Source organism: Tachysurus vachellii, chromosome 13 (assembly GCF_030014155.1).
Source record: "Tachysurus vachellii isolate PV-2020 chromosome 13, HZAU_Pvac_v1, whole genome shotgun sequence".
NCBI lineage: Eukaryota > Metazoa > Chordata > Actinopteri > Siluriformes > Bagridae > Tachysurus > Tachysurus vachellii.
Genome location: NC_083472.1, coordinates 4207710 through 4224628, shown reverse-complemented (window position 1 = coordinate 4224628; position 16919 = coordinate 4207710). Strand labels below are relative to the sequence as shown.

At 38.8% G+C, this 16919-nt stretch overlaps 1 protein-coding gene across 4 annotated transcripts in view; it reads right to left on the bottom strand.

Moving 5' to 3' along the window:
• Positions 1-5419: 5419 nt before the first annotated feature.
• The window catches only part of LOC132856236 (uncharacterized), a 33077-nt gene continuing 21577 nt past the window's right edge, over positions 5420-16919 (bottom strand). Inside the window, exons 4-18 of one of the 4 annotated variants that reach the window (XM_060885748.1) lie at positions 16836-16907; positions 16673-16708; positions 16485-16559; positions 15666-15704; positions 15012-15147; positions 13546-13625; positions 12902-13030; positions 12746-12805; positions 12436-12540; positions 10795-10905; positions 10412-10552; positions 9679-9835; positions 8164-9489; positions 7961-8073; positions 5420-6987 (exon numbers count right to left, since the gene is read on the bottom strand). In XM_060885748.1, coding sequence (XP_060741731.1) covers positions 6706-6987; positions 7961-8073; positions 8164-9489; positions 9679-9835; positions 10412-10552; positions 10795-10905; positions 12436-12540; positions 12746-12805; positions 12902-13030; positions 13546-13625; positions 15012-15147; positions 15666-15704; positions 16485-16559; positions 16673-16708; positions 16836-16880 — 2835 coding nt within the window. In that variant the 5' untranslated portion in view covers positions 16881-16907 and the 3' untranslated portion in view covers positions 5420-6705. Of the gene's footprint in view, positions 6988-7960; positions 8074-8163; positions 9490-9678; positions 9836-10411; positions 10553-10794; positions 10906-12435; positions 12541-12745; positions 12806-12901; positions 13031-13545; positions 13626-15011; positions 15148-15665; positions 15705-16484; positions 16560-16672; positions 16709-16835; positions 16908-16919 lie in introns of those variants that run through there. The other 3 variants (XM_060885750.1, XM_060885749.1, XM_060885751.1) reach the window with 3 other exon arrangements.

The following is a 16919-nucleotide window of genomic DNA, read 5'->3' as shown; positions in this document are numbered from 1 at the left end:
TTTTTTTTTTTTTTTATTTAGAGGATTAACAATTTTTGAAATGTATTAGTAATTAAATCTGGTTTGCTCAGGGTCCCAGCAGCGGTAGCTTGGTGGACCTGGGATTTGAACTCACAACCTTCCTATCATCTTCCCTCATAGGTCTTCTGCACGTTAACTATACACCAGCGACCAAGGTTACTTAAAGAAGTTTCCATGAAACAGCACAACTCTGAAGGCTGTCAGTGAAAACTAGTGGTGACTATTTAAAAGAAATCTTCCTAAACCTTACTTGAGATGTTACTTCACAAAAATCAACAATTATGTACTGCATGCAAACATGTACTGCATCATAATAAAGTTTCCAGCTATGCATCCTGTCAAACAACTCAATAAGAGTTTTGTTGCACTAGCTCAAACTGATTTGCTTTATTATTCCCATCTTTGACTGGAACTTGGCCTTGCGAGATGCTCTTAAAAATAACGTGCAGGTGGTAGTAGATTTGTGACGAATGGGAGATAAGTTAAAGTCCAAGAATTGCCTGAAATCCACTGAAGTATTTAAAACACTGGCTCACCTTCAAACGCCTAAACAGAGAGAAATTCGGCCGTTTGAGCGGACGTGGGCTGCCGTCCAGCATTACTTAAACAGAGGAGTCTCGGAGAGAGAGAGTGCAGGCAGAAGGGTATCGGAGTGTGGTACCACCAGCTGCAGAACTGTTCATTAATGTTCTGTGGTATGCACACAGCGCAAAAGCCTTGAACACGTGTGGGAATAAAAACATTCAACATTCGGCTAATTAAAAAGCACAAGGACGTCGGGTATTGCAGTCATCCCTCAGATGTGTGGTTTCATCTGGCACCATTTCATGACAACCAAAGCAGGAGTTATCTATTACTTCTATATATAATCTATATATACTTGTGTTTTTAATGCACTGTGATAGTTTTGGACTCGGCACACACAGTGAAAGCTTCATACACTTTGTTCTACAAATAGCACACAATGGAACACTTAGAGAAATAGAGTCCTTGTATAATAAAAACTGAGACTTCTATATCCTAAGCACACACTATCAATCTTGGGAGATGAAATTTTTCAGTCTCCACTTAAGTTTATGAGGAGGAAAAACTTTCGAGGGCCTGGCCAGGCTCCAGAAGAGAGCAGAAATTATGTTTGGTCAGGACATTTCTTCAAAGATAGTATCTCGGTGTTCGAACGCTGCAGCATCGGTTTAGTAGGAATCAAATACCAGGCCTGTAAATCACTACAAAGTGCTTATCTCCTGCCAGATCCTGAGAGCTGAACTCCACGACAGAGCTGAGCTAGATGTCAGGCTCGAGCAGAGCGGCGGGATCAGAATCTGGAAATAATAAATGCAGAGGACTGGTTGCTTTGATAAAAAAGGTAAAAAAGGTTACAGTGTTTAAACTGAGAATAGCAACAACGAGGACAAGAGGTCATGGCAGTGCGCGACGTAAGGCTCGATGATTTTCAGAACAGTGACTCGACAAACCATACCACAGTGTCAGGTGAGCGCGCTGGAAGTGTTGTTGTGGTTTGTCCGAGCCGCATCACTGGAGACATTTTGTTCCTCCACGTCATCGTGTTCTTAACACTTGACACCATCTTTAAAGCTCAGCATTTAAAAGTGCTAATAGAGACATTTCAGTGCTGGGAAGTTTATAAAGGCCTGTCTTGCCAGATCATTTGGCAACAAAACTAACAAGAGTACAGTTACTTGAAAAGTGATGTCTCTGGCGGTGTCTGGGTTCACCGGCTGGTCAGCTCACGAGGGGCTTTCCACGAGGAAGAGGGAACTGGAGGATATCATTATAAACTATTTTAAAGACCTCAATCAGGAACTGAAGAAAGAGCAACACGGCTGCATTAGTTTACTGAAAGAGAACAGGCTTTAATGGATGTGTGGTTAGCTTCATGTTCATGTTGTATTCAACAGTAACCTGTCAGTCACACTGATTTCCAGTTGGACATTTAAAGATCCTGTAAAGATCCTGTTCAGTGAGGTCAATGTTGCTGCACTACTTAAACAGCAACCTATCAGTTATGCAGATTTCCAACTGAAGGGAGGGGGTGGAATAAAGCTTAAGGTTATTTAACGTTTATTTTTTACCGTTGTAAAGCATAATAATAATTCATACAAAATTGGATCGAAAGAATTTTCCCTGCTATCACGTTTAATTACTTCAAAGAGCTAAACGTTTTGATTTGTTTAAGAATCTACAAGTGATTAACTGTTTAAATAATATATACGTACATCTGTTCAGATATATAAAATAACCAACACACCAGGGCCGGCTTTAAACGAGACCTCTTGGCCCTTGAAGCGTCACTATCGTTTTCTTTCAGCCAAGGAGCGTGGTGAGACAGTCAGTGAAAGCACACTATATAAACACCACTCAGTGACTAGAAAGTGATCCATCAATGTGCCCTGCCATTGTAATGCACCTAAGACTGATTAAGTCAAAGGCAGCTAAATCATCCGAATTCCTGCTGTGCCTTGGCCCGGCTTGGTCCCTAGATTAAGATGAAAAGGCCTGCGCATTCCTTGTCTGATAATTAATGACGTAACTGTAACGGATGATTGTGTGACCACTTAATAGAGATTTACTTTTCATCTCGTCTCGTATGAATAATTCCGATTATTCTAAGTCCTACGGTGAAGAGTTTTCGCATGATTTTGAATCGTTTTGCTTTAGAATCAAAATAAATGGCAAGGGGCAAAGGTCTTTGCAATAATAGCCTGCGTTCTCTCTTTCGGATTAACAGGAAGTTGTAAATTGTCTTTAAAACTCGATTCGAATCGCAACCAAAATAAACTGAGTATGAAACCTCAATCATTTTGTTATCGCTACAGAAAGATGGAAAAATGTAGGCACTGGCACCACAAAGCCAGGAACAGAACTGATTTCAATCTGATGACCTCTGACCTCATTTTTCTTGCAATCTGACAGGTCATTAAAGGGTGCACTGTTGGTCGTTAATCTGGCAGTAAGGGATAAATACACGTCCCCGTTTAAAATCTCAGAAATTGATTTACGCCCCAAAATTCCACACGAACACATCTTTATAAGGCGACTATGACAACACAACTTGGTATTTCTATGGGAAAAAAATCAATAAATAAAAGAGACACGTCCAACACCGTAGGACGTATATTAAAATCTATAATAAGTGAGATGAGGTCTTATTGTTTGAGTACGCAGGGAGAAAGCAAAGTGACATTCAGGCTACATTGGGAGACTTTGATGAGCAGCAAACGAGCCAGTAGAGCAAGAAATAATTTTTTTTTTTACTGTGTCTTTGTGAGTCATACTGAAGTCCTGACGGAAGGCACCTGCTCGACGGCAGAAGACACTGTGATCAACTCTTTAGGAAAAGTGTCCCATAAAAGCCATCCTCAGAGCTTCGAGACCTGAGGTTTCATCCTCTAGCATACCGGAGACTTACTCAGACGTGGATATTTCCAAAGTATATATTACAGAAAAGTGAGATGGCATGAGAAAATGCAACAAGCGGAGGAAATTAGCACCATCCCCATCAGTCAGACGATGAAGGAAGTGCCGCTTTTTTGTTGCCGCTTCCAGAATTACAAAGATATTCTCAATTAACTTGTGAAGGACACCTTCCTATTAACTGGCCATTAAGAGAACTAGTCAAGGCAATTATTTTGGAGCACGAACAAAAATGTGCTTCTTAATACAAAAAGCAAAAAAACACTACAGGATGGAGATGGAAAAGAGAGATGGATAAGGTTCAATAAAACAGTTGAGATGTTCTCTTCATAACCGAGAAGCAGTTAAGGGTAGCTGGGTGAGATTAATGATGCATATCATTGAAGCCTTGTGTAGTGGCCTCAATATCTATCTCATTCCCTCTGACTAACACACACACACACACACACACAGCAAGTTTCACTCATGAATAATTGCTGACAAACCGAGCTCAAACAGTGACACTCATTCCGCTTTACAGAATTTTAGCAGCTTAAGATATAAACAAAAAATAAACAATAATAAGCTTTGGAAATTTAAATTTCATATAAAGCCTATGATTAAATCCAAATAAATAAATAAATGCAACATTTTCCTAATAAATGATTAAGAGGCAAAAACTTATGACTGGTTATGAATCTATGAGCGAAAACAGCAATTTGTTTAAAATAAAGAAGTAAATAAAAGTAGATAAAAAATACCTTTTCACCTGTAATTGAACAGGCCACCTACACTTCATTAGCTGACACTGATTCAGTACCCCACAGTGCATTACTTTAAAACAGCAAGACCCCAGCCATCTCTCTGACCCTGTAAAAGTTAGTAACTAAATACATTTGTTGCTTAATGGATCTCAACATGTCATCCCCGCTCCGTGATTTAAGGCAAGCCTAGAATGGAGAGTGTGCTGAGGTGGAGGCCGGGCTCGGAGTGGAAATCAGGGGCACGGCAGTTTTACAAGATCCCCTGGAGTGCACAAGCGCTCTCCATCATCCAGCTGGGGCGTCCCGCTGTGCGAGACTTACGGCCCAACATGTCAGCAGGGACGTGGATAATGCGGGACAGCACGCGGGTTAAGACGGGGCTTTGGGGTCCACTACTTTTCAGTAACAGCTGAAACAGTTCATCCTTTATGGAGCACGCTGTGCTGTACACAGATATATAGACGTACGGGGGAGTTCCGTGTACTCGTGTGATCGCTCCTAACCTCTGCAGAATTAGAAACGTATGGTGCTCCCACGGTGGTCCTTGAGGAACATAATTCAATCAAATGCAATGTCTGCTGAGCATTGTTGCTGGAAGGACGTGCAGAGCAATTATAGGATCAATAGTCAGTTAAAAGTGTGTGAGAGAGAGAGAGAGAGAGAGAGAGAGTCAGAACCACAGGTTGGGGCTAATTTAGCTCTATATAAATGATGTGGATGGTGAACTTTAAACTCTAATGACCTTTGACAGTACTGGGCAGGCAGGGATTATCTTCTCGTCTCTCTGTGAGAGGTAAGATGAGAAGGCTAAAGCGGAGGTGATTCACAACACAAGAGTGTCCTCCTCCATTTAGAAAGATGAAGGGGGGGGTCTTTAGGGGAAGAAAAATAATAAGGTACTTAACAATTGCTTAGTAGCTAAACCAGTTGTTTGGCCATTCTATTAAAATCCTGCTGTGGACTCAAGACTCTTCGACAAATCCTGGTTCCTGGTTCATTTTGAATTAAAATTCCTCAACTTTATATGACGTTAATAGCGTTTATGTCTATTCAAGTCATACAAAATATAATTGCTTAAAATGAATTGCATATAAACAGTTTCTGAAAAATGAACTACTTTTTATCAATACAAAAAAAATATTTTTTTTTACTAACAGCCACGAAACGTGTCTTTAGAGATCTCACTGTGAATCTAATCAGAATCTGTACAGCCCTCTGTCCCCTCGTTTGCGGTGAGTGTTAGCGAGTGTTATTCTAGTGTTAAATGAACGCTCAGGGTCCAGTGGAGCCCATAGGGGCCAGGCTAATTTGCTGTGGCAGTCAGGACATAGTGATGGAATGTGAATGTCAGCAAGCTCTTTATTTACACTCTATATAAAACCGACTAGTAATTAACACCGGGGTCCCTCCCGCGCTAGTGTAATTGACTGTTTCAAAGGACCGCCACTTCATATTCCAGACTGTGTATTAAAATTACGCTTTCCATATTGCCTACTCCCTTTAAAGATAAGGGTCAGCACTGCTGGCACAGACCCTCAAAACACATCAGATTTCTTTATGAGGACATTAACATTTTGACATATTAATAATGAGTAAGTGTATTAAGCCAGACCTGAGAGGAAGCTTGTGCCATCCTCAGGAGGTGCACATTTCCTTTCTGCAGTGTGGTTTTATTTCTTCTAAGGAGAATGATTTTGTTAGGCCCTTTAAACTGCTTTAATTTTAAAAAATGAACTGTGATTTATCGAACAATAAAACAGAATGAAATGCATGCATCAGCTTCAGTTCTGTAAAATATGTACAGTATATGAAAAAAACAAACACACGATTTGAACACATTAAAGCAAACAAAATCAAATAAGTATAATTCAACAACGTAAAATTTTAATCCTGCTGCATTTTCAGCTGGGTTAAAAAGCTCATTAACATCTGCTGACTGTTCTACAACATAAACTCTCTACTTGACCAGGTGCGGCAACACGTTTTGTCATCTGTATCGCCCTAACATATGTCCATATGATCTAAACAACCTCCTTATTGAGAACATAAACCTAACGAATTGCATTTACTAATTTGGGTTAATGTGCATTAATTGATTCCTGGTACTCGAATGTTTTAATTAACACAAGTTATAGTTGGTGGCAGTTTGTGTTTGGCAAATTAAATGTCTTCAGAGGAAAAGACAGGCCATCCAGGGAGTAATTAGTGTTAATTGGCTTTACAGCTGCAATTAACATGTTTTATGTGAAGCAGGTTACCTTGTTTATTAGTAGGGGACAGATCAGAGCCCATCTTTCTGGGCCGTGTTTCACATAAAGAAAAAAATACATTTAAGATCGAGATAGCTGTGATATATCTAAGAAAGATCTGATACTCGTTTCTGTTACATGTGACACAAACAAACAAACAAACAAACAAAAAAATAACCTGTCCATGTTCAAGCTTTAGAACAACTCGTATGTTAATATAAAGACGATGCGCTTAATCTAAGCTTTTCAAACTAAACCTAGAACTCATCTACCCTACATCTTTTTTGTGGTCTGAGACCTTCCGAAGAGAGGAGCTTTTCAATCTTGGCGATTTGGGACCTGATGTCAGACGTCTGAAGGTCCTCTTTCTCAAGAGGCGTGGGCGTTCGATCCTCACACGCGGGCCGAGACACTTTTCCCAAGCTGTGCAGTCTGGGAGGGGGAGTAACAGTGCAGTTCTGACGCAGTCCATTACCCACAGTGCACGCCGCTGGGCTGCTTGGCTGAGCTGAACCAAACGAGATGGGAATTCTGCTCTCCTGTGTAGAGAAACATAAACAGATATAATAGTGTAGATATAATACACTGACTATTCTCATCTGTGAATGAGCGTCAATACAAACTTCTATACAAACGTCAATGCGAACGATTCTGGCGTTTTTTGTTTTTTTTTTAGCTTAATCTTACATAATCAAAAAGAATAGACTATTTTTTTAAGATGACGTACCGAGTAACTGTATTTATTCTATAGATATGAGATAACTCCCATGCTGCCAAAACATAATTCTGCTTCAATACAAAATGACTGTTGATAAAACTGGCAAAAGCCCACCTTTGGTAATACCAGGGATAAAAAGCATTTATGTCACCCCCTCTAGACAGCATAGCACCTGGCTCTAATAAAGTATGAGACAATAAGTACTTGAGGTAGTGAGAGGTAGTCAGGCTGCTTGTAATTCAGCAGCAAATTTATAGTACAAACACAAATATAATATACGCTCCAATGACCTTCTAAGGTAAGACGACTGTAAAGTCTGCAGTAAAAGTTCAGGCCATGTCAGAAACTTAAAAAGCAGCTTAAGAAAGTCATATATTTCAATCATGTATATCCAAATATCTTTCTGTGCTCTTTTCCATTGTCTTAAATATAAGACCTTTGGTCTAAAATAAAAAAAAAAAAAAAAAAAAACAGATTAAAAAAAACACATGGCACGATCCTAAAAGAAGCTGTCGGAGAACAAGATACAGATGAATTTTTTAAAACGTTAGTAACAGACATATTAAGTTTCATGAGCTCTCCGGTTTGCTCCACGTAGCCTCTCAGCTTCCTTTCAGACTTGCTACTGATTTATAATCTCAGACTTTTCCCTGTTGGTTCCAGTCAAACTTTCATTGAGAAAAATGCAACCATTTTAGCAAACTAAAATACTTTTGCGAATGAGGGTCATTTTAAATACATATGGACGTCACCATAGCCTTCTCCTCCATGCATGTTTGAGAAACTTACTGTACCTTTTCATCAGAGATTTCAGAAAACGTTTCTTTTATTGCGTTCCATTCCCTGCAGTGATCGTTTTTTCGGTCAGGATGGACGTCTGAAACATGCGCCTTGTCGAGAGGTCTGCCTGAGTGACGAAGAAAAGACACGACCGAGACACGTTTCCTGAGATGACTGATATTTAAATTCTATATCTTTTAATTAAACAACAACCTACCTCGCTTTTTCAGTGTGGACTTTGGAAAATCAGAGACACGCAATGATCTGAGAAGGTCCTGGAAGCCAGAAGGCAGCACAGATTTCTGCTCAGAAATGAACACTCTCAGGGGTGCTAAGGGTTTATTCGTTTGTAACGTTGCCGCACTTTGTGAACCATTCATTCGTGCATCCGTTGTTTCTTTCAAAGGCACGTCCATCATAAGAGATGACTCACATCTTTGGCTTCCGTCATTGTTGTCAGGTTCTATGCCACTAATTTGCACTTCTGCATCATTTGCTTCATCGCTTATTTTCATATCAGTGAACACAGGATCATTCTGTGTGTTTGAGATCGTGAGATCTGGAGATGCTTCTACATTTTGTATGTCGCTCTCTACAGGTAAAGCAGAAGTACAGATATTGTCTGTTTTATTTCCATCTTGGTCTTCTGCAATATTAACCATGATAAACACAGTGCTCTGAGAGGAAGATTCAGCAGGATAGGAAACGGCATTCGACTTGGATTCTGAGGTACATTTTGCCTTAGTGACGCTGGTGTGGTTGTCCATATCTTCCAAAATGTCAGGGCTTCCTTGTAGTTCACTAAAGGATGTGTCAGAAATCGAGGCAGTGCCGAGTATTAGAGAAAGTTCTTCATGAGAAACTTCTGATTCCTGAGGAATGATGCGCTGCTGTGGACTTGAAGTTGCTACACCTAATTGTCCGTAATTTGTAGGACTCCTGTTATCTGCATGTCCTGGTTCTTTACCGTCTTCCACAAAAATGACTGCTTCTTCAACACAAGGTTTACTATCACTATTTGTTAAGGCACCGGGGGCCTTATTTATCTCAGGTGCTACAAATTGAAGCTCGACTCCTTTCAAGTCACCGTCCTGAGATGTCTCGGATGTGTGTTTATCTGGTGTCTGGCGGTCTCGTCTTTCATAGACACACAGATTCTTCTCCGCTAGCATAACCCTGGGTTCAGACGTCACCGGGTCACTGGCCACACCATAAACAGACCTGGTTTGGGGTTCTGATAGCTTAGCGAGACAGATTTCTGTATAACTTTGCACTGTGTCTGAAGGGGAACCATTAGCAAACACTCTGAGCACTGGGGCGCTTTCACTGACGCCAGCTTCTTGTTTGACAGCTGGATCTATCTGCTGATTTGTCACATCAGTTCCACCGACTCGCTCACTTGTCTCTGACTGATCTGGAGCCAAAGCTTCAAGGCCTTCTGAAGGCAGAAGCGCCAGAGTTGTTCGATCCATCTGTGAACGAACATTAACCTCATCGTTTTCTCCGCCTATTGCCGCTTCTTGACACTCAGCAGTCCTTTCATCTACATGAGGAAATTAAATTCATGCATCATTACGGATTGAAAAATAAGAAGTACAGGTAAGCTTTCTTGATAAAGATATTCTGTCAACCCTGGATCCCAACTCCCCCCACATCACATCATTCTGTGTAAAAATATTAGTTTTAACGGCGCCCGGCTTGGCTGGAGAACAGAAGCCTGCATTCCTCTCACCTGGAATGTCTTCATCTTCTTTGTAATGCCTCATATGCTCACAGTTATTTCGAGGACTGGCTTGACAGGCTTCTCCATCTAAAGACGTGTCCCTGTCCACATCCATATCACAGTTTAAGCTGGTAGGAGAATTTGTTTGGATGTCAGAGTCATCCTTCTGAAATAAAACACAGCCCGTACTCAATACAGCCATGGTCCTCAATTCCATTCCATCTTCCAACAGTAGCCTGCACCGGAATGTTTTATTCCTCTTAAACTACATCAAATTATCAATGGATGACACATCATATTTATTTTTACATTTAATGTTGTGGAACTTCCACAAGACAATCTAATCCCTGTTATTGCGTTATAGTGGCTATAAAAAGTCTACACACTACTGAGATTTGTTAAAGACCTTCTTTATACACAACGCTTCACAATAACAACTCCAAGTTTTACTCTTTATTAAACGATGGCTATTTTTTAATCTGTTTATAGTTAGGTTGCGATTACGTCCGAACGAATTTGATGTTACTATAGAAACCAGGGCATTAATACAGTATACAGCTTTGATTGTATACTGTCAGACACTACTGACACTACTGTCAGAAATGCTGTTAAGTCTTGTGTTCATAATAAATAAATAAATAAATAAATAAATAAATAAATAAATAGTAATTCCCTCTTTTAACATCAGCACTTCATAAATTCTCTAAAGAGTGAAAATATCTTTGATAAATAATGTTCCTACCTCCAAGCCATGAATTTCTCTTGCTTGATGTATCAGACGAGAGGATCGTTGTTGGTGTTTCTCATGAAGATGATCATATGACTTTTTAACAGCTTTCAGCTCTTCCTGGTCTGCCTGCATCTTTGCATGAAGAGTCTCCATCTATTTGACAACACCACAAGCACAGAACCTGCATTTCCTGTGGTATTTATCCAAGATATATATTATTTTGGTTTTATGTAGGAATTTATCCTTTTCAGATCAGTACAAATCTTAGAGCTGAAAGAATTAATGTCTAGTTCTTTATTACATTTTATTCATGATAAGATAATTTCTATTATTTTTTTATTTTAGGCCATCTAACCTTCTTTGTGGTGAAATAATTAAGCGTTTTTCAGATCTACCTCTTTTTCCAAAATCGTTTTGGAACGTTTGTAGTCGTCGATCAAGCGCACAAGTCTGTCCTCTTTTTCTTTACTCATCTCTCGGACCATTTCATGTTCTCGTTTAAGGACCTGCAATGAAATTAATCACCCGGAAAATTTTTAATGCAATAGTCGATTTTTATGCGTTTATTCAACCTGGACCAAGAGTTCTAAACAGACAGGGACTCTCATACAAATCAGCAGGGTTTTGTCACGTTAATAATGGTTTTAATCAATGAATAAATATGTGAATTAAACGGAGGCATGGAGCCTATAAAGCAGCAGGCTGCGTAAACGGGCAATAAACATGCTTACCATTATTGAGTTGCAAGTCGTGCTTCCTAAATGTGATTAAATATACTCTCTGTTGTGTTTATGAAACAAAATCATTATATTAATAAATGTACAGAACCTTTCTGAGGGAAGGTTAGTGGGTATTAGACTAGTTCTTCTACTTCTTGAAAAAAATTGAGTTGCTACATTGCAAAATACATCCAAAATATAAAAAAAACAATAATCACAATTATCGGCACTCCTGGATTTAGGAGCGCTTTCTTTTGCCAACTTAAGAGCATTGAATCTTCTAGTGGTGGCTCAAGCGGTTAAGGCTCTGGATTGTTGATTGGAGGATCAGGGTTCAAGCCGCAGCACTGAAAAGCTGCCACTGTGGGGCCCTTGAGCAAGGCCCTTAACCCTCTCTGCTCCAGTAGTGCTATATCATGATTGACTATGTGCTCTGACTCCAAAGTTGGGATATTTGAAGAAATAATTTCACTCTGCTGTGACGTAATAAACTTTTCTAATGCTCTGGAGAAAATTGGAGAACTATGTCTGGGCTCAGGGAAATGACATGGATTTGGATCATTGCACTGTCTTTACATTTTGTTTTTATCTACCAATGAATACAATCGGTGACAGTCCATTCAAAAAAATAAATAAATTTAAATATTTAATTAACTTATATAGTTGTACTGCCACAGAAAGAGTGTATATTAGAAGTAAAGCTACACCAGTGGTGTCCAAACGTACAGTATGGCCCAAACTCCTGCTTGACTGTAATGACAACCTGCACCTCCAACGGCCTTTTCCAGATAAAGTTAGACACCCCTGTTCTAGACTATGTGTTTGTATACTATAGAAAATTTTAAAAAATGTCACTTTTAAAGCAAAATCACAAGGATGTCATATCAACTTAATCATAAATTATTTATTTACCCCTTAATGCTTTCTTGTCTGTGACAGTTTTTGTGTTTCCTGTGACACCCATGTAAATCCATCACCTTCACAACATCTGAACCCGATCTGAGATTCAGCCTGGGACTATATCTTTTTTATGCCACGTGAGCCACGCTGTTCATCATGCCAGAAATTAAGTATTTATTCAGAACTAAGTTCATGTTCCTCAAAAGTTTTACAAATATGTATTTTGATCGATTTCATACATAAGACATATGTTAGAAGCCTTAAATAATGATAATGTGAATAAAATAAACTGGGATAGTATTTAAACAGTCTTGCAAAATAAAGCTAGCAATACACACACACACACACACACACACACACACACACACATACATGATGTGTATGACGCAAACTCATGATGTTATATGACAGACTAACCTGGTACTCCTCTGTGTGTATGTGGAGCTGTTGCTCAGTTCGGCTCACAGCCTGTGTCTGGGTCTGCAGCAGCTCCTGTGCATGTTGGAGGGTGTGCATAAGCTCCTGACACACACACACACACACACACACACAAAGCCCACTGAGCGAGATGCATTGCCAGCTTAAGTCAAGGATTACAGTGAAATGTTCCTGCTTTTTTCTTCTTTTTTTTTTTTTTTGCCAGAACCTAAATTATTATTTTTGTATACCTTTGAAATATTGTGCCTGGAAAAACAGTAGCGAAAAAGTCCTGCGCTAATAAATGTACCTGCTTCTCTGCTCTTTCTACGGCAATTTCATTTCTCAGCTTCTTATTCAGTTCAGTCTCCTACAAACAGAAGGGTCACTGTGCATCATCTCAGAAGATTTGCGCTTCCTCTATTCTCACCATATATCTTATTTTCTTTTGAGAAATAAAACATACCACAGTCAGCCTGTGTTTAAGCTCCTGCAGTTCCTGAGCTTTCAGGAGGCAATAAGTACTTTCGTCTCCGGATCTGCAGATGGACACGACTTTGCTTTTGACCAGCTCACTGTTTAGCCTCTCCACATCCTAAAATAAAGAGTTCAGGTTAGTCTTGGGTGTTTAACCCTTTTGTGCATAGTGAGACAGTCAATTTCTAGCACTTTCTAATGTTTTATATTAAATATAAGATATAAGATGCTAAAATCATTAGCATTATTGTAACATAAGCATTAATTTCTGTAGCTCTTTACAAAATTTCCACATAAAGACGTAAAAAAAAAATATTTATAGCTTTTTGATTAGTTTATCTGTTTATTTATTAATTTTTTATTAGGGATATTTTTGGGTAGATATTTTTTTAACTCCTTGCATCAGGTCGCATATTTTAAATCCTGAATGTTAAAAACTTTGAACAATAGAATTATTTATGATTATTATCCCAGGCATGGGTTCTGATTTTAGCCTATTTCACTCTATGCAATTGAAAAAAAAAAAGGAATGAAAACATGTAAGAATCTGCATGTGCATCTAATAACATATATGCATTTAAAATTATATTGTTTTAGATTAATTAATTATATTTGTTTGTTATATTACATTACCTTTTTCAGGGCAGCAATTGTAGACTCTTGTTTTTTGTTGATGGACACAATTTTCTCGTTAATCCGCATTGCCTCCTCAACTTATTCAAAATACACACACACACACACACACACACACACACACACACACACACACACACAAAAGATCAAATTAAATTGCACAGTAAAACATTCCGTAGCATTTTTTTTCCGTAGCTAATGAGTGTATAAATACAGACCATACAGTCTGTACAGGAGAAATCTGTTGCTTTAAATAAAACCATGTCTGTTTTACATAAATACTGATACAGCTGTTTGGAAGGAGCAGATAATAATGTTTATTATACCATCCCTTCACGTAAACTCTATTTAAACATGACCTTTAATATGCAGTCACTCAGTCTCACCAGTGCAGACATTCATGAAAGAATAAATTTTCTTCTATATCTAAGATATGTTGTCTGAAATAAAATAGCTATCGCGTAGACAGTAATTTCAGCTTGGATTCACCCTCGCAAGCTGTCTGAGATCTCGTGCTTCAAAAAGCAGGCTAATTAACTGAGCTTTAATCTGGGTTTTAACATATAAACATCTTAAAATTCCTGAAAACTCAGATTGAAGACCAGACATTTTTATATAGAACTGAATAAGAATAAATGACTTGACCTTGAATATTTTGATAGAAAAGGGTCAAAGCTATATTATATACGTATATAAAACATTCATATCTATTCTGTTCCTCTAAAGAACTGCTTCAGTATGGTGTATATTTGGGCATTTTCATATAACTTGGGAATAAAACTCATGGGGGAATCTCTTTGCCGTAGCCTGGGTTTGAATCCCGGGCAGGGAGCTAACCCAGCCACTGGAGAGCTAACTCCCAGAGCTGGTCCCAAGCACGGATAAAATGGGAGGGTTGCATCAGGAAGGGTATCTGGCTTAAAACGTGCCAAATCAAATATGCGGACCAGATGATCCGCTGTGGTGGCTCGGAAAAAGGAGCAGTCAAAAGAACTACAAAGTTCCTACTACCACCTTATTACAAAAGTTGTTTTTTTTTAAAAAAGTTGTTGCTAACTTCTGTAAATCTTCTGTAAAAAATCTCCTTGAAGAAAGATCTGATCTTCCGAGAGCCGATCGATGCTTTAAAATCTGATAATATTAGCGTATAAATCGAAGACCTGTGAAATTGTTGTACGTCGCTCTGGATGTGGTCGTCTGCCAAATGCCGTAAATGTAAATGTAAATTATTTTAGTATTAAATGAATCTCTGGTTACAATAAAAATTGAACTCTAAATAGAAAATATGTATGGATTAACTGTGATTTGCCTTGTATTTGCTGACACCATACTGTTACAGAAAGTTAATCAACACTTACTGATCAGAGTGAAAACTTTAGACTTATTGTGGATTAAGATGCAAGAAAAAAAAATTGATGATGATTTGATGTACTGTGTAATGTGCTTTTCTCTGACATCTGACCTACCGTTCTGCTCCAGTTTCTCATGCACCTGTCTGACCACAGCAGACTGCCTTGATATTGTCCTAAAACGTTTCTCCACCTCTCCCAGCTGATTCAGATGGCTGTCCCTCACCTGAGACTGCAGCTGCACCTTCTGCTCCTGGAAAGATTCTGCTCTATAACTCCCCCTTTTGGTGATATCAGCCTCAAAGATCTGACCAAGACTAGGATTGTTCTCTTCTATCTATATTTCAGAAAGGCGTTTTTAAAGGGTCTTAATCGTTTAGGACCATGCTGGGTTTTCTTTCTGGGGCAGAAGACCTTTGTTTAACATCTTAGATAGGTATATTGTCTTCCTCCCAGATAAGGTTTTCATTTTTACCCATGCCTGAGGGACTTTTATGAAACTTCCTCCCCCAATTCTATCGTTACTTTCTGATTGTCTGTATCAAACAGATTTTCTTTCTGCCACTTGAAAGGTTAAACAGAGCGAAGCTTCGATATAAAATATTTTAATGGTGGTATTTTCTTTGCTGCACTGGCAGCTCTCAAGTGTCACACACACACTCCCTATCCGTTACTTGTGATGAGCCACTCTCTCCTCCCCTCATCCTCCTCTTTAATTTCTCCCTCTCCCACTCGCCTCTGTCAACAATTTATATTATTGTAAATCCTTACCAGCTCGCTTAATTTCTTCTCCGAACTGTACTTGGACAACTGTAAAACAGTAGTAAAAGCAAAAAGTTTGTTAAGTGGGTTCTTTTTTCCTTTTGACCTCTAAATGAACTTCTCTACACGTACAGTATATCATACGTGGTTCTTCCATTAGTCGTCACTCATCTGTGTGTACAGTTTATACACACATATGCATGTCTCATATTTACACAAAATGGTGCGAAAAACGTTGTTGATGAGAGAGATGAGAGAGAAACGACAGGTCTATAACAACTCAAATAAGTATCAAGTAAGGCTGTCATAGATACTCATGGATACTGGCTGAAGACTGGAAAAATATTTTTTTATCTTCAACTCCACCTCCATCGCCATCACCCAAAACCTCTGGTGTTTCAAGTGGTTAATGCTCAAGGATGTTGAATGGAAGATTGGGGTTCAAGCCCCAGCACTGCCAAGCTGACACTGTTGGGGAATTGAGCAAGGCCCTTAACCTTCTCTGCTCCAGGGGTGCAGTATCATAGCTTTCCCTGTGCTCTGACCCCAAGCTCCAAAGTTGGGACATGCGATCAAATGAATTTAGCGGTAATAAAGGCTTGTATGCCCTAATTTCATTTCATCGGCTGAATCAATACCAAGGTTCAGTGAAGCTGTTTTAGATGATTTTGGTGACCCGAGAAGCTTAAAGAATTACACAAAGACACACACATCACCAACATTGTGTCATATGTTTGACAAATACAGACACCCATGCAAAAGGTCAGCCATGAGATGATTTTTCCCACTGGTGATTTGATCAGCGGAAAATGACGACAGCACACGTACCTGCAGCGACTTCAACTCTTCCTTAAGGCTGGTAATCTCTTTGTCCTTTAATTCAGCACTCAGTTGGTGTTTCCCCTTTTGAATTCATTAAAATATCATTAGCCACATTTGCATATTACAATATATTATTATAAAATAAAATATATTATTATCTAAGCATTAGATTACGGTGTATAAAGAAAAGCTACCTTTTCTTCTTCTATTCCTTGAATCTGAGCCTGAAACTTAACATAGTATTTAGTATTTAGCACGTCCTAATGGGTATTCAGCGCATCTGAATGTTTTTATACTGTAAACTTTATATGAGCCGAACATTTTAAATTATTTAAGAAAAAAAGACTGCATACAGACCTGTTTTTTAACAGCAGCGATGGATTCGGATTGTTCGTTTGTCATCCTGCTGATTTGATTTTGTAAAGACTCCTAAAAATATAT